We start from the raw sequence: 26,378 nt of genomic DNA, 5'->3' as shown, positions 1-26,378 counted from the left end.
AGCATTGTGCCCAACTTTGGTCCTCAGCTCTACCCAAAGCTGACTTCTCCCAGTCCTATAGTTCCCACCATACAGCTGCCACTTCCTCTCCACCCACCTGAGGATGCACCTAACTCACTTCCTGTCTACAGACACTCCTGCTTCCTAGATAGGGATGGATGACATGTGCTCCTTCCCTCCCTCTCCTGGGAAATATGCCCCTCTAATAAACCTTATAATACTCTTTCTCCTGTGTCTGCTTGCCTCCGGAAAGGGGGTGGGGTGAGCAGAATCTCCCAGGATGGATGTAAAGAATCCTTTCAATGCTTCCTATTCAATTGGTTAAGACTAAATTGGATTCAAGGACTTAATACTTTTTGTGACCATACAAACCTTTTATGTGGCACTTGTACACTAGAATGGCAGCTTTTATTTATTTAGCACAATACTTAAAAGCATTGTTCTGAAAAATATCTATACCACCTAACAAATGGTAGTAATCTGGTCACTAAGACGACAAATAAAAATGAGCTTTCAAGATTTGTGCAATCGGCAGGCCCTGCCAGTGGTTCCTGCTTGTAATCCTAGCTACTCAGGAAGCTGAGATCTGAGGATTGTGGTTCCTGCTCAGGCAGGAAAGTCCATGAGACCCTTATCTCCAATTAACTATCAGAAAACCAGAAGTGGAGCTGAAGAGCTCAGGGCAGTGCCCAGGCCAAGAGGTCAAGACCCACGACTGACATAAAAACCAAACCAAACCACAATATTGAGTTCCAACTAGGATGCAGCTCAGTGAGAGAGCACTTGACTTGTGGATATGTAAGGGCCTGGGTCTGATCTGTATCACTGGGGAAAGGAAAAAAAAAAAATCAAACCAACCAACCCATACATACATGCACAGACTGAATTTCCCACTGCCCATGATAGGAAGAACACAGGATTATTTTGAGCTCAATTCTAACTTTTCATCCTAATTGTCAAACCTCATCTGCAAGGTCAAGGATGTTAACAGTCATCCTTGAAATGCTTTTAAGCAGCCAATAGCTAAAATCACAGAACTTTAAAGGGTTTTCAACTGATATCATAGGTAGGTTCTGAGATAAAGGAGCAGTGACACTGAGAGATGAGACAAGGTGAACAAGTGAACAAAAGCAGTGGATATTTATTCCTCGATTTTTGTGCAAGAGTGTAAAGATGCATTTTAAAGAATCTGATGGCTAGAGAGCATCAGCCATGGCCTTCAGGCTGGCCTGGTTTACAATTATAGATTAGGTAAAGAAGGGGAATGGGGATAACTTGCCTAGTTCACATGAATGATGTTTCTGGCAAACACAGTATACAAGTTTCAAACTACATTTTACTAGAGTCAAGGGAAGACTTTAAAAAGCCACATACAGTACAATTTAAAATTGGATGAACATCCTGCAAATGTTAGTGCAAAGTAATTACGTAGACTCTCCAATACAAGATTGTGCTCATGTTCCCAAGTTTGGTCAGAGTTGCTCTATATAATTACAGTCACAGAGGCTTCACTTACCAAATAGCAATGCCTTCGTGTTTTATGTTCTATGTACCAAGGGAATGTCACAAGGTTTTGGTGAGATGCAGCTTAGTTTCATTAACAAAGCAAATTTCTTATTTAGTGTAACAGTCATGTTCCTGGAATGCTGCACATACACATTTCACAAAAATGCCTTTAAGCTGATGCCTTTTATCTTGTTCAGTAAAATTACTCAAGGTATTTTTTTTAACTATGTAAACTGCAATTGTTTCATGATTTTAAAATGCAACCAGTATAAATGAAAACATTTCAGGGGTGAGGGAACACCCACCACTAATCTCAGTTAGACAAAGTTTTTAAAATCAAAAAGCCTATTCACACAAAATTATATGTAATGACTGTAGTAATCAGTTTATTACACAGATTAATCATTCTTGAACGTACAAGCTCCAGAGGAGCAATTGGGTCTTTAAATATACACAAGTATTTCCATCAAATGAATTTTCACCCTTACATCCAAATAGACCTAAGCAGTTAAAAACATAAGAAAAATAAGAGCTATTAGCTATGTATTAACTGAGAAACCACATACAAACCAAAGAATATGGAAAGAAAGAGAGAGAGAGAAAGAAAGAGAGAGAGAGAAAGAGAGAGAGAAAGAGAGAGAGAAAGAGAGAGGGAGGGAGGATGAAAGGCTGAAAGGGTAGGGAAATGTAAAAGAGTTGGAAACAAAGCCCATCACACTTTTTGTACTAATAGCTCCAATCCATTTAAATGTTGACCAGTTAAACTTAGACCTTAGAATACAGGATGTGGGTAGTTTAATCTGGTTGGTCATAACTTTCACCTAAGTTGTAGGTCCTTCGAAGAAAATGAATACAGAAATAACTTCATGTTCTTCACTTTGCTGTTCATAACGGTTTTGATTTTAAATGGATTCCACTTAAAAACAATCTCCTACAGGCCAGTGGAGCTTTCCCCCATCCAAGTACACACCATGTGCCCACCATCCCTTGCACCTTGCCGTTATCCAAATTTCTGCCAATAAGTAAAGTTTTTTGTCTCACACCTAGGTTACGCCTGGAAGATTGGCTTTTCACACACATACTTCTCTGCTAGGAGGCAATGTTGGTACAGAAGAAGTACAGTATCTCTAGTTTGTTGTTCCAAGTATGTACAACACGCAGCACTGCTGTTTTATCAGGTAAACATGTGCACAGGGGAAGATGAGGCGTGGGCTCATAGAAAGCAGTCAAATGGAAATCAAAAGGACTTTCTCTTTCAGAGTTCCCCTATCTTTATTTGTAGAGGTTATCCAATAATTTCTTTAATTACATCGCATACTTCTGAGTCCATTCCCGAGCTATTCTGTTGTACCTGTACATACAAAGAGAAGCTTGGCTTAACATAGGTAAGGAGTCAATAATCAACAGATTGCACTCATTATCCCATCTAGTAACTTCAGGGCAACAATTTCTAGGACAGTCAAGCAAAGTCACTTTTATAACTCATATCTGTAAGACGGCTACACTCAGTGACAGCAGGACACGCTGTACCATGGAAAACAATTTCATATAACTACATTTGCTAACACATACCTTTTTACACACTTGATTTGTAACTCTTCATTTGAGGCATATGCATGTGTGTGTATTTTTTGTGGGGGAAGGGAGAAATAGGGTCTCATTATGTAGCCAAGGGTAGCCTCAAACTAGAAATTCCTCTATTTCAGCCTCCTAAGGCTGGGATTACAAGTCTGCCTCATTAAATTAACTAATGAATGTTAACACTTCCTTTTGTAACAATACAACTGGTTCTGACTTATTTCAACAATTTGCCTGACAAGATGAATGCTGCTGAAGAACATTCCAGTACTAAAATTAGCAAAAAAAAAAAGACTTAAAAGTGAGGGTAGAGGGGGAAGAAAGGATACACATTTGAGCATGATGGTATATGTCTATAGTTCTATCTACTGGAGAGGCTGAGACAGGAGAAATATTTGAGCTCAGGGTCAACATAATGAGAGACACTTCTCAAAAACAAAGATATCAGAACAATGTTAACAAAACAGGCAATGTAAAAGTTCTACTGACTACCATATTACTACTATAATGATTTAAGTTATGCCTTCTAATAGCATTCATATCCACAATTATTATATACTAGATGAAATGGTTTCCCATCAAAAAATTGTAATCAAAGGCTGGGAATGTGGCTTAGTGGTAGAGTGCTTGCCTAGCAGACATGAAGACCTGGGTTTAATTCCTCAGTACCACATAAACAGAAAAAGCCAGAAGTAGTGCTGTGGCTCAAGTGGTAGAGTGCTAGCCTTGTGCAAAAGAAGCTCAGGGACAGTGCCCAGGCCCTAAGTTCAAGCTCCAGGACTGGCAAAAAAAAAAAAAAAAAAAAGTTTTTTTCAAATTAAGACTAATTTTATAAATTGTGATCCTCAGATCTATGCCTCCTGAGCAACTAAGATTGACAAAGCAAACTCTTCAAATTTGTTTCTGAGTTTGGTTTTCCTTTTATTCCTCCACCCCTTTGCTGTGTTGTGCAAGTAAAGGTATTTTCATTTCAGCAAGAACGTTCTTTGGAGAATAAACGTGTGTGCTTGATCTTCTTTATGAATTTTTTTTCCCCCAGACACTTATCCAATCCATCTGAACTGGTTGCAATAAGACATACTTTAGATAGCAATGTGCAATAAATGATTCTTGGGAACACACACATGAACACACACACACACACACACACACACACACACACACACACACACACACACACACACACACACTTTTTTCCTCTGCATATCACCTTTATTAAAAGATTAAAAGCAATTTTTTAAAATAAAAATAAAAATTTCAGCAAGAAATACAGGACCATAGATGCTATTCAGACATAAACACAATCAAAACTTAAGTAGAAGCAACTGCTATTAGAATCCCCATTCCGGGTGTAGTTCCATTAAAAAAAAAGAAAGAAAGAAAAAAGAAAAAGCCTATTTCTTTTTGGTTGTTGTAGGGCTTGAACTGGGGGCGCAGGTGCTAGCACTCTACCACTCTGAACCACAGTGCCACTTCTAGTTTTCTCGTGTTAATTGGAGATAAGAATCACAGACTTTCTTGCCTGGGCTCCTTTTGAACTGCAATCCTTGGATCTCAGCCTCCTGAGTAGCTAGGATTACATGTGTGAGCCACCAGTGCTTGGACAGCCCACTTCTAAGACACAATCCCTCCTATAATCTCATGGAACACATACAGTAATTGTTAGAATTTCTTTCTTACTCTTTTTTAGTGTGCCAGTCCTAGGGCTTGAACTCAGGGCCTGGGTGCTAGCCCTCAACTCTTTTTCTGAAGGCTAGCACTCTACAACTTGAGCCACAACTTGGCTTTTTGGCAGTTAATTGGAGATAAGAGTCTCATGGGCTTTCCCACCTGGGCTGGTTTTGAACCCCGATCCTTAGATCTCAGCCTCCTGAGTAGCTAGGATTAAGGATTACCGACATAAACCACAGGAGCCCAGTTACTATCCTGATTATTCTTTAATAATTCATAGTATTCTAAAATACTAAAATATCTAAGTTCCACATCAAGTTTTGTTACAGAAGAAATTTGGGGCTTTCATGTCTAATGGAATTTATTCATTTTCCTCCTTTAGATTATGTAAAATGGTATTCCCCTCTCTCTTATAAATACCTATATATACCTTTTAACTTATAAATACCTAGGGAAGACAAATGGGTATTTTGATTTTAAATGCTTTGTGTTAAAGGCCAAGCATAAAACACAAAGCTGTTGTAAATGTGCTGTACGTGAGTGTTCCTAGACAGTGAAAGTCATATGAAACAAGAGATAAAATTAGTATCACCTATGATACCTCATGTAAATACTCCTATCTCTTGGACAGTATTTAGTAGTTCATTTTAAATATGTGGCCCATATTTAGCCCTTAGATAAGGAAGATTCTATTTAACATCTTTATCCTACCACAGAGACCTTTCTATCTACAGGCCATACTTACTTTTCTCTATCTGTTTTGTAGATCCGAGCAATCTCAGGCACTAAGGGATCATCTGGATTGGGATCACACAACAGAGAACAGATGGACAAAAGTACTAGGATGAAAAAATATGTATGCATTAGTAGAAAATAAAAGCAAAAGGTTGAGATAAACACAAGATGTCAACAAATTCTCTAGGGCTAAGGGTGTAGCTAGGTGGATTCTAAAAAACCAGGGCCAGGGGGGTAGATAGGTGGTACACTACTTAGTATCCACAAGGCACTGAGTTCCATCCCCAGCACCATCAAATAAAAATTCAAAACTATACTATACTCTTTGTAGCTTTGAAAGCTCTATCTAACTTTACATTTGCAGTAGGCATCAAAGATTTTAAGAAGCTTAAACAGATTTCAAAGTTCAGTCATCAAAAATTAGAATGACTACTGAAAATATCTTTCTTCCCTAAAACTATTCCTAAAGATTAAAAGAAAGGAGCATGAATAGACACCTTAGTCTCTCGGATAAGAGTATTAGCCCCTTTGGTCAAAGTCTTACAATTATGCCATGATATAAGAAGTGCATATATGATTGTCTTTAAACTGTTAACAGAGCTGGCTCAGACATGTGAAGTGACTTGTCCAATGGCCCTGCCGGAATTAAACAGAATTAGAAAACCCATATCTTAGCTCGGTGTTGGTGGCTCACATCTGCAATCCTAGCTACTGAGGAGGCTGAGACCTGATAAAGATGGTTTGAACTCAGTCATGGCAGAAAAATCTTCAAGATTCTTTCTCAAATTAACCAGCAAAAATGCCAAACTGGATGCATGGCTTAACTGGATAGAACGCTATGAGTGAGCCCATGATGTTCTAAATTCAAGCTCTAGTACCAGCACAAAAGTTAGGAAGAGAGAGATGGAGGGAGGACAAACAGGTAGGCCAGGCTGGGAGGAGCTTAGGGATAGGACACTTGCCTAGTCTACATGAAGACCTCAATTTGATTCTAAGCACAGCAAAAGCGAAAAACAGGGTTTCCAAATCCTAGACCAAGTACAATTGTCAGAGTTGTCAAAGCCTATTAAGTTTAATTTGTAGAAACTCCGTTTAGGAAAAATGACTTGCAAAAATATTTTTTGGTGCCCAAGAACTTGACCCAGGCCCTACATTCTGTCCCTTAGCTTTTCGTTCAAGTCTAGTGCTCTAGTACTTGACTTAAGCCACAGCTCTACTTCTGCTTTGCTGGTTAATTGGAGATAAGTCTCATGGACTTTCCTGTCCAGGCTGGTTTCAACTGCAATTCTCAGATCTGCGCATGAGCCACCAGCACCTGGCTTGAAAAACAGAACAGTTACACTACCTAATACTCTTAAGCAAAAATGCTAACTCTGGAATTCAACAATCACTATTTGTTTATTGACGTATCATTTTCAAATACAATTAATTTGCTTTATTCTTAGCTAACAATAATTCAGCACAAGAAAAAAAATATAAAAAGGTATTGACAACATGTTTATACAAAATTGGGAACACCCACATTTACTTCAGAGGACTATGTAACATACTTTCTATTAAGGTCTCAAAATCTTTTCAATGATGATTTAGATTTTTTTTCTAAGTCATTTCTTTCAGTGATAACACAGACAAATCCCAATAGTATACATTTCTATCTTTTTTGGTCGGTTGTGGGGCCTGAACTCTGGGCCTGCGCATTGTTCCTCAGCTTTTCAGCTCAAGGCAAGTGCTCTACCACTTGAGCTACCTTCCCATCCCTTCAATAGTATACATTTCTCTCTATATAAAAGAGAACTAATGATACTAAGTTCAGTACTACCTTCTGACCTAATGGAATCAACTCAAATCTTTCTCTTCTAATGCTAACAAAACTCTACTATTCTTTTTCTCTTTAATGTTCAACACCAAGAAGCAATGACTCTGAATGTACTTGATAGTCAGAACACCAAATTTAGCAGAAAAAGAATTTGTTAATTCTCCAAAGATCAAAGGCCTCAGAGAGGTAAATAAAGGCTGACATGTCCTTTATCATTCAGTTGGGCAACAAAAATATTGCCCAACCAACAGAATATGGGGAAAAAAATCCCTCAAAACTATCAGGAAGGGGCTGGGAAGGTGGCTCAGTAGTAGAGCGCTTGCCTTGCATGCATGAGGCCCTGGGTTCGATTCCTCAGCACCACTAAAACAAAAAGAAAAAAGCCAGAAGTGGCGCTGTGGCTCAAGTGGTAGAGCGCTGGCCTTGAGCTGAAGAGCTGAGGGACAGTGCCCAGGCCCAGAGTTCAGGCCCCACGATGGGACCAAAAACAAAACAAAACAAAAAAAACTATGAGGGAAGCTCTGTGTGTGCGCACATGCATGTGTGTATGTTGGTCCTGGGGCTTTCACCCAGGGCTGGGCACTGTCCCTGAACTTTTGTGCTCAAGGCTAGTATCCTACCACTTGAAACACAGCTCCACTTTCAGTTTTTTGTTGGTTTATTGGAGATAAGAGAGTCTGCCTGGCACCAGTGGCTTACGCCTGTAACCCTAGTTAGGAGATTGAGATCTAAGGATCATGGTTCCAAGCCAGTCTATGCAGTAAAGTCTATGATGATCTTATCTCCAATTAAGCACCAGAAAACAAAGTGGTGCTGTGGCTCAAAGTGGCAGAGTACTAGCCTTCAGCCAAAAGAGCTCAGGAACAAGGTCCAGACCTGAATTCAAGGTGTAGGACTAGCACAAAGAGAAAAAAAGTCTCACAGGTTTTTCTGCCTGGGCTGTCTTGGAACTGTGATCCTCAGATCTCAGCTTCCTATAAAGCTAGGATTACAAGCATGAGCCACTGGCACTAGTTACATCATGCTCTTGCTTGGCTTTTTCCACATAAAACTGGTGCTCTACAACATGAGCCAGATCTCTACTTCCAGGGAGATGTTTTTGACTCCACAATTCTGGTAGAGAGAATTCCCAAAATAACTTTTCTTCCATTGTCAGGTGTCATCATCTAATGATAACAATTACATAGAACACTGTAATAGAAAAGATTTCATGTATTTCCTAAAAATGACTATAGATGTGTGAGTGCTCCTGAAAGTGTTGACTGGTATACAAAGATATATTCATGACCTATCAAATATGCAAGAGTACAACTTGCCTAAAATTACATACTGTCAAATTAGTATTACTAAAAACTCCCTTTACTAATTTTTCTAATAAGGCACCTTTAAAGGACAATCTTCAACATTGTCCCTTGCTGGGGTTTGAACTAAACAGGCAGGCACTCTACTATCTGAGCTACACAGTCTTCAAAGAGAAAATTTTTTTTCATCATTTCAGTTATGTATCAATTATAAGAAAGGTTTCACCATGTTATTTCACACATACTATGTTATCCTTTAGTCACACTAGCCTCCTCTACTGTTTTCTTTCCTGTATTATATAACAGTTCCTTAGACTCCTTATGCAATTTTCATGCACAGACACAATATACTCCAAAATTATTCATACTCCATCACTCTATTTTTTTTGGGGGGGGGGGGGGTCCAGTCGTGGGCCTGAACTCCGGGCCTGGGCGCTGTCCCTCAGCTCTTCAGCTCAAGGCTAGCACTCTACCACTTGAGCCACAGTGCCACTTCTGGCTTTTTTTTCCTGCTTATGTGGTACTGAGGAATCAAACCCAGGGCCTCATGCATGCAAGGCAAGCACTCTACCACTGAGCCACCTTCCCAGCCCAGCCCCTCCATCACTCTAAAGAGACAAATTTTAAATGTCTTTCTCTTTTTCTTGGAATGAAAAATGGGAAAGGATTCTTAGTATACTACTTAGAACCTTCAAAGAAAATTGATGTTGGATTATAATGTACTATATACCTTCTGCAAGAGGCTAATTTCTCGTTTAACAGCATGCATAGATCTTCATGGAACTTAAGTTTTATTTACATATGATTCTTTAATCAGTATATACCTCTTTTCATTGGTGTCCTAATCCATAGTCACTTTCAATTCTAAAAGCATATAGTTGGTCAGCCAGGCACTGGTGGCTCACACCTAAATCCTAGCTATTCAGGAGGCTGAGACCTGAGGATTATGGTTCAATCCAGTTGCAGCAGCAAAGTCCATGAGACTATCTCCAGTTAACTAGCAAAACAGCTGGAATAGAGGCATATCTCAAGGGGTAGAACACCACATGTAAGCAATAAAAGCTGAACAAGAATATGAGGACCTTGTTGGGCACCAGTGGCTCACACCTGTAATCTTAGCTACTCAGGAGACTGAGATCTGAGGAATGTGGTTCAAAGCCACCCCGGGCAGTAAAGTCTGTGAGACTCTTCAATAAACCACTAGAAAACTAGAAGTGGTGCTGTGGCTCAAGTGGTAGAGTACTCGCCTTGAGCTGAAGAGCACAGGGACAGGGCCCAAGCCAAGTTCAAGCCCCACGACTGACCACAAAAAAAAAAAAAAAAGGAACCTAATGTCTATATTCATATTAGGTATCCATCTCAAGAGCTGATATTTCTCATTCTTTTCCTTTTGACTCATGGATCTGAAAAGTTGGTTGACTGTGGATTAACTGTCTTGTTTTACTCTTTTAAACTAAGCGTCTTTTGCTCAAGGCTAGCACTCTACCACTTGAGCCATAGTGCCACTTCCAGCTTTTTCTGATTTTTGTGGTACTGAGGAATCGAACCTAGGGCTTCATGCTTGCTAGGCAAGCACTCTACCACTAACCCACATTTCCAGCCCCCAATCTCTTCTTGAGTAGTACCACCAACAAAACAGTCACCATACCAAGAAATATTTTATGCTTATAAATCTAACTCAGTTGTCTCAATGTCTTCTTCAGATTGTTCCTTTTAAAAAGAATACGAGCAATCTGTTCAAACTAAGGCTTCAAACTTTGGCTGGAAGTATGGCCCTCCCTAATAATAATAGCCTTAAAGAGATAAAAAGCAAGCCCGGTATTGGTGGCTCACACCGGTAATCCTAGCTACTCAGGAGGCTGAGATCTGAGGACCACAGTTCCAAGCCAGCCCTGGCAAACAAAGTCTGTGAGACTCTTATCTCCAACTAACCAATAGAAAATGGAAAGTAAAACTGTGGCTCAGAGTGGTAGAATGCTAGCCTTGAGCTGAAGAGCACAGGGCCAGTGCCCAGGCCAAGTTCAAGCATCATGACTGACAAAAATAAAAATAAAATAAATAAATAAATAAAGACAAAAAACCTATTTGCCTTATCTTGATATTAAATAACTATTTCATTACCTTTTGAAATAGTTAGTGCTGGAGACCACTGTGACCGTAGAATATCAAGACAAATGCTCCCATTACTGTTAATATTTGGATGATAAATTCTTGTTGTAAATGCAACCTATATGAAAAGAAAAATTTTGTATATTGGTTTATTAGTATCATACAGAATACATTAAAAGCAATTGTCACATCTCAATTACCTTAGGTGGTTTGAAGGGGTAATCTGTTGGGAAATGAATTGTCAAGAAAAATACTCCACCCTGATAGGGACTGTCATTCTGTTAATGATAAAAAAAAAAAAAAGTAGATTTAAAATGAGAAAATTACATAAACTATTTATCTGAAATTAATGTGAATACTTACTGGTCCCATTATTGTAGCTTGCCAATGAAACACTGTAAAAGAACAACGAAAAGATGAACATGTAACAAATACCCACATTATACCTACACCATAATAACCTATCATTTTCCATCTATTTATAGATGCTTATTTATAAGCAGTAAAATAATTAATATGGGTAGGATAAAAAAATCTGTTCAGTCTGAAAAAAAAATAAAAAATTAGACTACTGATAAGGTAGAGAATATTTTGGGGGCTGGGAAGTTGGCTCAGTGATAGAATTCTTGCCTCACCTGCATAAGGCGCTGGCTTTGATTCCTCAACACCACGTAAGCAGAAAAAAGCTGGAAGTGGTGCTGTGGTTCAAGTGGTAGGGCACTAGTCTTGAGCTGAAGAGCTGAGGGACAGTGCCCAGGCCCAGAATTCATCCCCTACAACTGACAAAAAACCCCAAAAGATTATTTATAACTATTTTTTTGGGGTCCAGTCATGGGGCCTGAACGTTGGGCCTGGGCGCTGTCCCTCAGCTCTTCAGCTCAAGGCCAGCGCTCTACCACTTGAGCCACAGCACCACTTCCGGCTTTTTTTTCTTTTTGCTTATGTGGCGCTGAGGAATCAAACCCAGGGCCTCATGCATGCAAGGCAAGCGTTCTACCACTGAGCCAACTTCCCAGCCCCCAAAAGATTATTTTTAGCAAGACATATACACTATAGTCACAGCATTCGAGAGGCTGATGAAGGAGGTGTATGAGTCCAAAACCAGCCTGGGTTATACAGTCTCAAAAAACACTTGAACTAGCAGGACGCTGGTGGCTCACACCTGTAATCCTAGCTACTCAGGAGGCTGAGATCTGAGGATCACGATTCAAAGCCAGCCTCGGCCAGAAAATCCGTGAGACTCTTATTTCCAATAAACCACTAGAAAACCAGAAGTGGCACTGTAGCTCAAGTGGTATAGCACTAGCCTTGAGCTGAAGAGCTTGAGGGACAGCGCTGAGGCCCAGAGTTCAAGTCCCATGACTGACCAAAAAACTCAAAAAACAAAAAACACTTGAATTAAGGCATATTGAAAAGTACAATCAAGGCAGGAGCTATAATTCTAGTACTTCGGAGGTGGAGCTAGGAGAGTTATCATTTCAAGACTAATCTGGGCTACGGAGAGAGATTTTAACATATTATGCTACTTAAAACTTATCACACAATTATCTGAGGAAACTAAGGAAAGTTGTCCCTGGGGTTATATCTGAGTAACTCAAACCAGATCTTATCACAAGCTATAAATATGAAGACAGCAGGGCACAGGTGGCTCATGCCTGGAACCTTAGCTACTCAGGAGGCCAAGATCTGAGGACTAGGGCTTGAAGCCAATACAGGCAGAAAAAAGTCCAAGAGACTATTATCGTCAATTAAGTCATGGCCCAAGTGGCAGAGCATTTGCCTTGAGCAAAAAAAGCCCAAGATCAGCATGCAGGCCCTGAGTTCAAGCACCAAGACTGGCATGCATACTAAAATGAAGTCTACATGAAAATCCACTAGAATGTCAGTCCAGATTCTAAAGTCCCTTCAGATCTCTTTAATAGGAAACTATCTTTGTAGTTTGTTCCTTACTGGTGCTTAAACTCACAAATAGTAGCTTATGTATGTATATATGTATGTAAATCCTGGGACTTGAACTCAGAGCCTGAGTGCCGTTCCTGAGATTTTTTGCTCAAAGCTAGCACTCTAACACTTTGAGCCACAGCTGGTTTTTTGAGTGATTTATTGGACACAAGAATCTCACAGGGACTTTTTTGCCTGGGATGGCTTTGAGCCTCGATCCTCAGATCTTAGGCTCCTGAGTAGCTAAGAATACAAGCTGTGAGCAACCAGCACCTGGCTATAGCCACCTGTTTATTAAGATTTAAGAATGAAAGGCATTGCTGAAGCTCTTTTCCTTAGATTATCCCTCCATAGTACTTTAAAAAAATCCTCTTATTTACAGCCAACAAACTTCATGGGTGCAGTGTGCATATGCACGCATGCATGTGTGTGCCCACATGCACTCATACCGGAGTTTGAACTCAGAGCCCCAAGCTCTTGCTTGATCTTTTTAAATCATGAGTGGTGCTCTACAACTTGAGCTGTCATACCTCCAGTCCACTTTCTTTTTTTGTACATTTTTTATTGTAAAAATACTGTACAGAGGGGTTACAGTTCCATGAGCAAGGTGATGAGTACATTTCCTATCAAGCATTGTTGCCTCCTCCTTTGTTTTTCCCCTACCATCACTTTCCTCCCACCTCCACAACTACCCTCCCCCTCCTACCAAAGTTGTAAAGTTTGTTTTCAACACAGTGTCTTGTACATCTCATATTTTTTGTTGGTGGAAATAAGTTTCCAACTTTTCTACCAATGCTAGTTCAAAACCTGGGCTTTCTTTTTTTGTCCATCATGGGGCTTGAACTCTGGGCTTGGGAGCTGTCCCTCAGCTCTTCAGCTCAAGGTTAGCACTCTACCACTTGAGCCACAGTGCCACTTCCGTTTTCTGAGTGGTTTATTAGAGATAAGAGACTCACGGATTTTCCTGTCCAAGCTAGCTCTGTCACAATCCTCAGATCTCAGCCTCCTGAGAGCTAGGATTACAGGCGTGAGCTACACCTGTAATCCTAACTACTTAGAAGGCTGAGATCTAAGGATCACAGTTCAAAGACAACCCAAGCAGGAAAGTCTGTGAGACTACTATCTCCAATTAAAACACAAGAAGGTAGAGTGGCTCTTGTGATAAGAGTGTTAGCCATGATCAAAAAATCTCAGGCACAGGGCTGGGAAGGTGGCTCAGGGGTAGAGCGCTTACCTTGCATGCATGAGGCCCTGGGTTCGATTCCTCAGCACCACATAAGCAAAAAGAAAAAAAAACCGAAAGTGGCGCTGTGGCTCAAGTGGTAGAGGGTTAGCCTTGAGCTGAAGAGCAGAGGGACAGCGCCCAGGCCCAGAGTTCAGGCCCATGACTGGAACCCCCCCCCCCCCAAAAAACAAAACAAAACAAAACTCAGGCACAGCTCCCAGACTCTAAGTTCAAATTCCAGGACCAGCACAAGAGAAGAGAAAGACAGATCTTTAAGGATCAATCTTAGCAGTTGATAAAAAATAAGGTGTCAAAATAAGTTTTTGGTGTTTTGTTTTGTGTTTTTTTGGGGGGGGGCTGATCCATGGGGCTTTGAACTCAGGGCCTGGGTCCTGTCCCTGATCTCTTTTTGCTCAAGGCTAAAGCTCTACCACTTAGAGCCACAGTGACACTTGCAGTTTGAGTCTCAAGGGAACTTTTCTGCTAGGGCTGGCTTTGAACTATGAACCTTAGATCTCAGCCTCCTTAGTAGCTAGTGGCGTGAGCCACCAGCAACCAGCAAAATAATTTTTTTTTTTTTTGCTGATAGTTTTCATTTACAGTGTTGGGGACTGAATCCAGGGATTGACTCATGCTAGGCAAGGGCTCTACGAAGTAGCTACATTCTAGGGCTGGGAAGGTGGCTTAGTGGTAGGTAGAGTGCCTAGCATGCATGAAGTCCGGAGTTTGATTCCTCAGTACCACACACACATAAAAAGCCAGAAGTGGCGCTGTGGCTCAAGTGGTAGAGTGCTAGCCTTGAACAAAAGAAGTTCAGGGACAGTGCCCAGATCCTGAGTTCAAGCTGCAGGACTGGCAAACAAAAATCAACAAAGTAGCTATGTTCTAAAAATCAAAATAGGTTTGACAGTACAATTTGTAGTATATCACAGTTCTAAAATTACTCTTTGGTTCTGTGGATCAAGCCTTATATTAAAAAAGATACTGTGAGTTCTGTTAATCTCCAGAGATCTACATTTGAACAAATACATCTCAAGAAATTTCATTTAATGTTCAAAGGAAAATAAAGTTGACTGTGACTAACAAGTCTTCAGCTTATGTTTTTTAAAATAATTTTTTATTGAGAATGATTACATAAATTTCACAAATTTCACAGTACTGTGGGGTAGTAATAAATAGTAAAGTCATAAACAATTTTTGTTGGTGGTGGTGGTGATCGTGGGGCTTGAACTCTGGGCCTGGAAGCTTCAGTTCAAGGTGAGCACTCTACCACTTGAGCCATAGCGCCACTTCCCGTTTTCTGGTGCTTTATTGGAAATTAGAGTCTCACAGGCTGCTTGGGCTGGCTTTGAATCCTAGGATTACAGGCAGGAGCCACCAGCACATGACCACAAACACATCTTAATCATCACAAGGCAAACTCATTATCCTGGTCTATAAAGTTTGTGAATTCTATAATTCAGCTTATTTCTTTTCTTTTTTTTTTTTTTTTTTTTTTTTGGTCCGGTCATGGGGCCTGAACTCTGGGCCTGGGCGCTGTCCCTCAGCTCTTCAGCTCAAGGCTAGCGTTCTACCACTTGAGCCACAGTGCCACTTCCGGCTTTTTTCTTTTTGCTTATGTGGTGCTGAGGAATCAAACCCAGGGCCTCAGGAATGCAAGGCAAGCGCTCTACCACTGAACTACCTTCCAAGCCCCAATTCAGCTTATTTCTTTCAGAAGTATACGTCTTTCTGCTTACTAGATCTTTGCCAAAAAGTAAAAATTAATGGGATATTAAAACCACATACTGTAACTTTTTTTTTTTTTGGTCCGTTTCTCTTTGTTCAAGGCTAGCTTGAACTTGAGCCACAGTGCCACTTCAAGTTTTTTCTGTGCTTATTTGAGGATAATATTCTGACTGTGCTGGCTTCAAAAGTTGGTCTTCAGATCTTAGCCTCCTGAGTAGCTAGGATCAAAAGCATGAGCCACTGAAACCAGGCCAGGATGCTATAACTGTGTTTCCATCTTCTTATACTAAATATCAGTAACATGAAATGCTGAGAGATTTCAGTGCTAGGAAGGTCAAAAGTATCTCAAAAGTTCTGTTTTGGTCAACAATTTTTCTCTTCATGCAATTAACCTTTGACTTCTTATGAGAAGACAATGAAAGTACATTTATCTGTCCAATTAATTACATACATGCCTAATTCAGATTTACTGCATGTGGTACCTCCAAGCTACTCAGGAAGTGGAGACTGGGAGAATTATAGCTCTAAGCCTGTCGGACAAAGTTCAGAAGACCCCATCTCAACCAATAAATGCTGGGTGTGGTAGCACTATCGGTCATCTAAGCTATGTGGGAAGGAGATAGCTACCTATTACAGCTCTAGGCCAGCTGCGTCATAAATTCAAGACTCTATCCAAAAAATAACTAAAGTAAAAAAGGCTAGGGGGCATAGCTCAAGCGGTGGAGCCTCTGTTTAACAAGTCCTGTGTTCAAACTCAGAACACAAGTAATGGAATTTGAAAAACAAAAAATTTAAATTAGCATGCATGAATCATATATCTCAGTTGATCTAGAAAAGCTCTCAGCCAGTCCTGCGTTTCCGTGAGTTGAGTTTAAATCCGTGAATTTAAATCCTTACATGATTTATTAAAATATAGGCTGGTTTTTAATTTTTTTTTGGGGGGGGGGTAATCAGTCATGGGGCTTGAACTCAGGGTCTGGGTACTGTCCTTGAATTGTTTTGCTCAGCTCTACCACTCTGGGCCACAACTCCACTTCCTAGTATGTTTTCTTTTCTTGGGTCTGGTTGTGGGGCCTGAACTCTGGGCCTGGGCGCTGTTCCTTCAGCTCTTCAGCTCAAGGCTAACCCTCTACCACTTGAGCCACAGGGCCACTTCCGGCTTTTTTCTTTTTGCTTATGTGGTGGCTGAGGAATCAAACCCAGGGCCTCATGCATGCAAGGCAAGTGCTCTACCACTGAGCCACCTTCCCAGCCCCCCTAGTATGTTTTCTTTTAGACAATAATTCAACCTCCAATAATCATAAACATTCACAAAACTTAAGCATGTTTATCAACAAACATAGTGACTAACTGTCCCAAAGGAGATTATCTTTAGTCTCTCCTCCCTCCCTCCTTCTTTGTTTGGGTCCTTGGGCTTGAACTCAGGGCCTGGGAGCTATACCAGAGTGCTAGTACACAAGCCTAGCACTGTGCCTGGGAACCACAGATCTACTTCCAGTTCTTTTTTGTCATTAAATGGAGATAAGAGGGCTGGGAAGGTGGCTCAGTGATAGAGTGCTTGCCTTGCATGGAGATAAGAGCCTAACAGACTATTCCCCTTCCCCTCCCCATTTCCCACCCCCACCTCAGCCAGTTGTAGGACTTGAACTCTGCCTGGGTGTTGTCCCTTGTCCCTCAGCCCTTCAGCCCAAAGCTAGTGCTTTACCACTTGAGCCATAGCGCTACTTCTGATTTTCTGGTGGTTAATTGGAGAAAAGAGTTTCATGGACTTTCCTGCCCAGGCTGGCTCTGGCTTCAAAATAAAGATGGTGATGGTGCTCTACCACTTCAACCACAGCACCACTTCCAATTTTCTGTTGGTTAATTTGAGGTAAATGTTTTCATGGACTTTGCTGCCCAGGCTGGCTCTGAACTACAATCCTCAGATCTCAGCCTCCTGAGTAGCTAGGATTACAGGCGTGAGCAACCTGCACCTGGATGATGGCTTTTTAAAAACATTGTGAACTGTGGTGCTGAGTATCAAACTCAGGGTCTCATACATGCTAAACAAGCTCTTTACTAGTGAGCTACATAACCCTAACCTGGAGGGTTTTGTTGTTGTTGTTTTCCCCTAGATTTGAACTCAGGGCATGGGCACTATGTTCTCCCTGAGCTTTTTTGTTCAAGACTGGAGCTCTTCTTTCTGGTTTTCTGGTGGTTAATTGGAGATAAGAATCTCGCAGACTTTCCCAGCAGACTTTCCCTGCCTCCATTGGTTTCAAACTGGTCTCAGGTCTTACTCTCCAGAGTAGCTAGGATTACAAGTGTGAGCCACCCAGCCAGTAGGCTGGGGGAGGGGGAGTTTGTTTTGTTTTTAGTGCCGGTCTTGGAGTCTGACTGAAGGCCTAACTACTGTCCCTAAGTTTTTTTTTTGCTCAAGGTTAGCACTCTACCACTGCAGCCATAGCTTCACTTCCAACTTTCCTGCCCAGGCTGGCTTCCAACCAAGATCCTCAGATCTCAGCCTCCAGAGTAGCTAGGGTTACAAGTCTGAGCTGTGGCTGAAGTGAAAGAGTGAAGTGAAAGAGTGAGCAAAAGCAGCTCAGGGTCAGTGCCCAGTACCCAGTTCAACCCGGAGCACCAACACAAATAAAATAAATAAAAAACATCACAAAGTATTTATAACTTTTTTTAAGTTAGCTTTGTCTCATAAAGCACAATATCATTCAAATACTTCCACTTTAATAAAGTTAGAAGACAAGCCAGACACCAGTGGCTCACGCCTGTAATCCTAGCTACTCAGGAGGCTGAGATCTGAGGATCATGGTTCAAAGCCAGCTCGGCAGAAAAGTCCATGAGACTCTTATCTCCAATTAACCAACAGACAACTGGAAGTGGCACTGTGGCTCAAGTGGTAGAGCGCTCCCCTTGACCTGAAGAGCTCAGGGACAGCGCCCAAGTCCAGAGTTCAAGCCCTGCAACCAACAAAAAATAAAAATTTAAAAAATAAAGTTAGAAGATATTAAGGAAGAAAGCAAGCAAAGAAAAATTGCTATATCATTTATGCTATAATATGCTATAATAATTTTGGACACCAAAAATATATTAGAAGCTGGGCACCAGAGGCTGTAATCTTAGCTACTTAGGAGACTGAGGTCTAAGGATTATGATTTGAAAACAGCCCCAGCAGAAAAGTCTGCAAGACTCCTAGCTAAAATAAACTACCCAAAAGCCAGAAGTGGAAGTGTGGATCACTTTGCCTTAAGCAAAAAAAGGTCAATGACAGCACCAAGGCCCTGAGCTCAAGCCCCAGGACACAGGCACACGCACACGCACACAGGCACACACGCGCACACCTAAGTTTGTAATTCTAGCTACTTGGGAGGCAGAGATCCAGGAATTGAGGTTTGAGTCCAGCTCTTTTGTATCAACCAATGACTAGGCATGGTAATGTTCAGTTGTTATCTCAGCTACCCAGGAAGTGTAAGAAAGATTGTGGCCAAGACAAGCCCGGGCTTTTGTGAAACCCCATCTTGAAAATAGTCAATGGAAAAATGGCCTGGAGGTGTGACTCAAGTGGTACAGCGCCAGCCTATGAAGTAGGGAGACCCCGTGTTCAATCCTCAATACCTTAATAAAAAATAAATAATTAATTAATTAAAAAAATAAAAAGTTAGGATGACTAGTAACAGTGCAATAGCACTTGCCCAGGGCTGGGATTGTGACATAGTGGTAGAGTGCTTGTGTAGCATACACAAAGCCCTGAGTTTGATTCCTCAGTACCACATCAAAGCCAAAGTGGTTCAAGTAGTGGTTCAAGTAGTAGAGTGCTAGCCTTGAGCAAAGGAAGCTCAGAGACAGTGCCTAGGCCCTGAGTTCAAATCAACAGGGAAAAAAAAAGAATACCTGCCTAGAATGCATTGGGGTTTGGGTTATACCTTAAACACAACAAATTAAAATTAAAATTTTAATTATACCTGTTTTTAAGTATAAGCCAAGAGACAGACACAGATACAACACATCTTACTTAATAATTATCTTACTTAAAAAGAAATAGCTAGATGTGGCTTAGTGGTAGAGTGCTTGCCTTGCATACATGAAGCCCTGTTTAATTCCTCAATACCACATAAAAAAAGCTGGAAAGGCACTACTCTTACTTTCCCCCAACAGTCACAGAAGTTGTACCTTCTCCCAAAACCGTTAACCCTTTCCCAAGCCTCTGCCAAGAGATCAAATAAAATTAGCAATTATTGGAAGTGGCGCTGTAGCTCAAGTGGTAGAGTGCTCGCCTTGAGCTGAAGAGCTGAGGGCCAGCGCCCAGGCCCAGAGTTCAAGCCCCACGACCGACAAAAAAAAAATTAGCAATTATTGTGGAAAAAAAAACAAAAACTGGAAGTGGTGCTGTGGCTCAAGTGGTAGAGCACTAGCCTTGAGCAAATGAAGGTTATGACAGTGCCCAGGCCCTGAGTTCAAGCCCCAGGACTGGCAAAAAGAAAAAGAAAAAGAAAAAGAAATACCTAGGGAGTTGAGCTTTGGTTCAAGTGGTAAAGAACAATCCTTGAGCTTGTAATAATGTCTGACACAAGTTCAAAATGTAATAAACAGTGCATAAGATGACTAGATGCCCACAGAACAGGATTTTTCATGCAAAACTAAGATTATGAACAGTTCCTTTTTCCCTGTACCAAATGATCTCTGCATATAGAATATTCTTTGGACATATATAACCTACATGTATACATTTACATATTCATATGTACCAGACTTCCACCAAGGTTTATGCTGTTTTATTCCATATATTTCACAACTGTGCTTAAGCAGGGCCTCTATTACTTGAGCCAGGCCCCAGTCTCTATACTTCTGTTATACTTACTGTCATCTCCAACAGGACCGGCTGAACATTGTGCTGGGGGATCCCGTGCCAGGTCATTCAATTCCTTAAGAAAAACACAAAGGAAAGAAAATTTCACTTATAAATTTAAAAGTTTATAAATTAAAAGTTTATAATTTTACACTTAGAAAATTTATACTATTACCAACATTCTCTTGTTCTACTTACTAGTGCAGCTCTTTTAGCATCAATCCTTCAAAGTTAGGAATGGATAATAAATCTTTATATTGAAATATTTATTTTATATTTGCCAATGTAAGTTCATGTTTTTGTGTTTTTTGTTTTTGGCCAGTCCTGGGGCTTGAACTCAGGGTCTAGGTATTGTCCTTGGGCTTCTTTTTGCTCAAGGCTAGTACTTTACCACTTGAGCCACAGCTCCACTTCTGGCCTTTTCTGTGTATGTGGTACTGAGGAATCAAAGCCAGGGCTTCATGCCTGCTAAGCAAGCACATTCTTAGCCCAAGTTCATGTTTCATATAAAGTGAGTAGGGGCTGGTAAGTAGCTCAATGATAGAGCAATTGTTCAGTAATCTTCAAGACTGGAGGGAGAAGCTAATTTCCTTATTTAGAATTAAGTGGATGGGTGTACTAAAGGGCCACAAAGCTATTTATTTCCCTCCAGTGCTAGAGATGGAAATCAGGTTTTCCCACTTGCTAGGCACTCTACTGCTAAGTAGTCCTACCTCTAGCTCTTAAAACTTTTTTTATTTTCTAAATCATATCCCCAAGATGGCTTGTTTGTCTTATTCTTGTGTTCTGTTAATAGGGCTTGAACTCTAGGCCTTGCACTCTCCTGGCTTTCTGGTTCAAGACTGGTGCTCTAGTACTTGAACCATACCTACACTTCCAGCTTTTTGCTGGTTTATTTGAGAAATGAGAGTCTCGGTGACTTTTCTTTTGGCCTGGTTGGCTTCAAACCACGATCATTAGATCTCAGCTTCCAGAGTAGCTAGGATTAAAGGCATGAGCCACCAGAACGCAACACCCAAGACTTTTAAAGTAAAAATTTCACTGGTTACTCTTCTGTATTTTTATTTTGCTCTGCTTTAAGCATGGCAGACTGATTGAACTCAGGGCCTCAACAGTACTAACTGAGACACTTTTGCTTTTGTGTTTTAGATCGGATGTCCACTAAGGTCTCAAAACTAGATCCTCCTACCTCCTCCTCCTCCAAGTAGCTGGAATTACAAGTATATAGCACCATACTTGGCTTTTTTTTTTTTTTTTTGAGGGAGTGTGTGGGAGGGAAGGGCTTAATTAACACAGTCACACTGGCCTGGCCTTAAACTAACAACTCTCGCGTGTCAGCCACCTGAACATTAGGATTTTATGAATATTCAGTACCAGGGTTGGGGGAATGACTCAAGTGGGAGAGCTCATACCTAGCCAACTAAGGCTCTGAGTTCGAAATTCTACTAACACACATTTTCACACACATACACACCACTCATTTTAAAAAGATTCAATATCCTCCAATGAGAAAGAATGTCCCAGGATGACCCGGGGAGGGAGGTGGGCTAATGAAGTAGAAGAATATTGTTGGTAGAAGAAATCTGTTTGACTACATGAAAATAAAATTGTTTGGGGAAGGTGGGAATGGTATGATAAGGGAGAACTGATAGACTGATATAATTAAAACACTGTGGAAATGTTACAATGGAATTTCTCTTGTAACTTAATCTGTGATTAAAAAGAAAGATTCAGTGTCTATTTTTGTACAGCAAATCTATTAGGTTCTATACGCAAAGCAAGATAATAGTTGGACAATGGCTCATGCCTGGATCTTAGCTACTCAAAGAAGTTGAGATCTGAGAATTGTGGTTCAAAGACAGCATGGGCAGGAAAGTGAAACTCAACTAGCCACCAAAGATGCTGGAAGTGGAGCTGTGGTAGAGCACTAGACTTGAGCACAAAAGCTCAGGGACAGCACGCCTGAGTTCAAGCCCTACTACTGGAACAAAGAGGGGAAAAAAGCTAGAAAATCACAAATGTTCCAAAAACAATACTGGGCCATCTGTCACAGTATGTTTCCAGCTGATGACCACTACTAGGGATTTAGAAGTGGTAGATAAAACTTCTGAAAAGATAACTAAAGGGCTAAGTAATAAAACATACCTTACAGCTTTAGTCAGACTGATGTACTGGTAGTAATGGCTCCACAATCAGGTGTCAGCTTAATAAGCTAACTCAACATAAAAAGTTTTCCTAGCAAGCATGAGGTCCCAAGTTCAAACCCAGTATAACCAAAAAAAAAAAAAAAAAAAAAAAAAGGGTCACAAATTTGAAACCTGGTTATAGGTGGGATTGACTACAAAATCCTAAAACAGGAAACGGTATAATTTTCCCTTGTCCCTTGGGCTTGATTTTGCTTTTACTTTTGTTGTAAGTTTCAGCAATGAGTATTTTAGTATAACATGGTTATTGTAGGGAAACATAGAAAAAAGAGAAACAAAAACAGAAGAAGAGAAAGTGAAAGACTCCCACTTTGTTCTGTTTAGCAGCACTAGTGATGAGAGCAGAGTACAAGCTAGATAACTGGGGGCTGGGAAGGTGGCATGCATGAAACTCTGGGTTCGATTCCTCAGCACCACATAAGCAAAAAGAAAAAAAGCCGGAAGTGACACTGTGGCTCAAATGGTAGAGTGTTAGCCTTGAGCTGAAGAGCTGAGGGATAGCGCCCAGGCCCAGAGTTCAGGCCCCACGACCGGACCCAAAAATAAAAATAAAAAAATAAAAGCTAGATAACTGTTTTGTCATTGGCCCTATCCTCAGCTCATAAGTTTTCACAAGTATGAGCCAGTAGAAAGACAGTATAACAAACAATGGGCTGGGAAGGTAGCTCAGTGGTAGAGCGCTTGCCTTGCATGCTCGAGGCCCTGGGTTCGATTCCTCAGCACCACATAAGCAAAAAGAAAAAACCCGGAAGTGGCGCTGTGGCTCAAGTGGTAGAGCGCTAGCCTTGAGTTGAAGAGCTGAGGGACAGCGCCCAGGCCCAACGTTCAGGCCCCACGACCGGACCCAAAAAAAAAAATTAAAAAAAAAAAAGAAAAGAAAAGAAAAGAAAGACAGTATAACAAACAAATGCTTTTTTTAAAAATTCAGACAGAACTCAAGCTCCAAGGGTGGATTTGTATATTTTAGAAGTACAACAATAAAAACTAATTGGGGGGGAGGGAGGTTCAGCCTTGAACACAGGACCTGGGGACTGTCCCTGAGCTTCTTTTGCTCAAGGTTAACACTCTACCATGTAAACTACAGCTCTACTTCTGGCTTTTATTTGGTGGTTAATTGGAGATGAGTCTACATGGACTTTACCTGCCCAGCCAGGCAGGCTTTGAACCACAATCCTGATTATCTCAGCCTCTGGAGTAGCTAGGATTATAGGGATGAGCCACCAGTGCCCAATTTAGAATCTCAAGTTTTGTATTTTGTGTCTCCCTGGCCCTATCATACCCATTTATAAATGTGTGGATGTTGAATAGAGATGTCAGGTCTCATTTTAATATGTTTGTAGCACTGGTCAGTATAACTAAGTACTCCTGCTCAATTTTAGATACTGCTAGCAATGTCTTAATACCACCAGACTGCTATCAAACTATAATCTGAATCTAACAAACTATTCTGAAAATACTTCAGTGTTCACTAAATGGTATTTTACTTCTGATTTCAAATTGAGATACCTTTTCCATGCCAGATGACATCAATGTTTGTCCCTCTCTAGTCCTAAGACTACTTTTTTTTTTTTTTGGTCCCGTCGTGGGGCCTGAACTCTGGGCCTGGGAGCTGTCCCTCAGCTCTTCAGCTCAAGGCTAGCACTCTACCACTTGAGCCACAGCACCACTTCCGGCTTTTTTCTTTTTGCTTATATGGTGCTGAGGAATGGAACCCAGGGCCTCATGCATGCAAGGCAAGCGCTCTACCACTGAGCCACCTTCCCAGCAAGTCCATGAGATTTTTTTTTTTTTAGACAATTCTTTTTGGGTCCAGTCGTGGGGCCTGAACTCTGGGCCTGGGCACTGTCCCTCAGCTCTTCAGCTCAAGGCTAGCGCTCTACCACTTGAGCCACAGCGCCACTTCCAGCTTTTTTCTTTTTGCTTATGTGGTGCTGAAGAATCAAACCCAGGGCCTCATGCATGCAAGGCAAGCGCTCTACCACTGAGCCATCTTCCCAGCCGAGTCCATGAGATTTATATCTCAATTAAGCAAAAAAATCCAGAAGGAAAGCTGTGGCCAAGTGGCAGAGTTCTAGCTTTGGGTGAAACAGTTGAGGGACAGCACTCAGGCCCAAAGTTCAAGCCCCAGGATCGGCACAAAAAAACCAGGGGGGGGGGAGGCAGCAGGGCCGTCTCTCTCTTCCCTTCCTTCTCCCCTCCCCCCCCGCCTCTACCCCCTTACCCCCCCTTACCCCCCCCCGGCCCCACCCACTACCCATGCCTGATTCCTCTGCTGCCATAATGGGCTGAAATCTCTCAAACCATGGGCCAAAATAAACCTTTCCTCCTGTTTCTTAGCAACAATAAATCTGACTAATATAGGTAAGGACTTAAGTAGTTATGACTATATCATGCTCGTTAAGTTTTGGGTCTACAATATTAGAAATATCTGAGAATCTATAATGTAGCCAGGAAAGTAAATTGAGTCTTAGCATTATTTAATTACAAAGAAAGAACAGTTAGACCAGCAGTTCTCAAAACTGAGCAGGATCCCTTGCCAGTGAGATCTGAGGATCCCAGTTCAAAGTTAGCCCAAACAGAAATATCTAAAAGAAGCCAGGCACTGGGCGCTCACTCCTGTAATCTTAGCTACCCAGGATACTGAGATCTGAAGATCTTGGTTCAAAGCCAACCCGGGCATGAGTCTGCGAGACTCTTTTTTGAGGGGGAGTTGGGAGGGGTCGTGGGGCTTGAACTCTGTCCCTCAGCTCTTCAGCTCAAGGCAAGCGCTCTACCACTTGAGCCACAGCACCACTTCCAGTTTTCTAGTGGTTTATTGGAGAAAAGAGTCTCATGGACTTTCCTGCCAGGGCTGGCTTTGAACCGCGATCCTCAGATCTCAGCCTCTTGAGTAGCTAGGATTACAGGCATGAGCCACGTGTGAGACTCTTATCTCCAATAAACCATTAGCAAACCAGAAGTGGCGCTGTGCTCCAGCACTAGAGTGCTTGCCTTGAGCTGAAGAGTGCCAAAGAAGCTCAGAGTTCAAACCCCATGTCTGACAAAAAACAAAAAACAAAACCCAGAACTATCTAAAAGACTCTCTTCAACTAACAAAACAAACTGGAGGCATAGTTCAAGTGGTAGGGTGTCACCTGTGATTTAAACAGTTAAGAGCATACCAAGAAAAACAAAACAAAACAAAAACAGAAAAAAGTTGAGCAAAAAGCCCTAAATTCAAGTTGTAAAACTGCTGAAAAACAAAATTACAAAACCTAGGTCCTGGCACATAAGTATTGGCATCACAAGGATAGTCTACCAGAAATGCAATTTTTCAGGCTATATCCCATAGCTACCAAACAGAAACTCTAAGGTAGAGCTAAAGGAACAGTCTGCATTGTAAGGGCTCCCAGGAAACTACAGTACACAAAAGTTCAGCTGCTTTTGTGTTTGCAACAATTAAAAAGGTGATACTAGAAAACTATTCCACTACAATCTGAAGGGAAGGTGGAAGGCAAAATGGTTAACACACACACACACACACACACAAAAAGTAGTAAACCAGGTACCAGTGGCTCATGCTTGTAATTCTAACTACTCAGGAGGCTGAAATCTGAGGATCGCAGTTCAAAGCCAGCCAGGCCAAGAAACTTGTGAGACTTTTATCTCCAATAAACCACTAGAAAACTGGAAATGGCGCTGTGGCTCAAGCAGTTGAGCGCTCACCTTGAGCTGAAGAGCCAGG

The 26,378-nt window shown here is 41.2% G+C and overlaps 1 protein-coding gene across 2 annotated transcripts in view; it reads right to left on the bottom strand.

The window, feature by feature from the left end:
- Nucleotides 1-1,121: 1,121 nt before the first annotated feature.
- The window catches only part of Ube2d2 (ubiquitin conjugating enzyme E2 D2), a 69,264-nt gene continuing 44,007 nt past the window's right edge, over nt 1,122-26,378 (bottom strand). For both annotated transcript variants that reach the window (XM_070036146.1, XM_070036147.1), the window contains exons 2-7: nt 20,463-20,526; nt 11,080-11,111; nt 10,917-10,994; nt 10,729-10,834; nt 5,501-5,594; nt 1,122-2,857 (exon numbers count right to left, since the gene is read on the bottom strand). In XM_070036146.1, the coding sequence (XP_069892247.1) occupies nt 2,812-2,857; nt 5,501-5,594; nt 10,729-10,834; nt 10,917-10,994; nt 11,080-11,111; nt 20,463-20,526 (420 nt within the window). In that variant the 3' untranslated portion in view covers nt 1,122-2,811. The remainder of the gene's footprint in view (nt 2,858-5,500; nt 5,595-10,728; nt 10,835-10,916; nt 10,995-11,079; nt 11,112-20,462; nt 20,527-26,378) is intronic.

This window comes from Dipodomys merriami, unplaced genomic scaffold, assembly GCF_024711535.1.
Source record: "Dipodomys merriami isolate MVZ:Mamm:240054 unplaced genomic scaffold, mDipMer1.0.p SCAF_27, whole genome shotgun sequence".
NCBI classification, from domain to species: domain Eukaryota; kingdom Metazoa; phylum Chordata; class Mammalia; order Rodentia; family Heteromyidae; genus Dipodomys; species Dipodomys merriami.
This window is presented reverse-complemented; position numbering and strand designations above follow the sequence as displayed.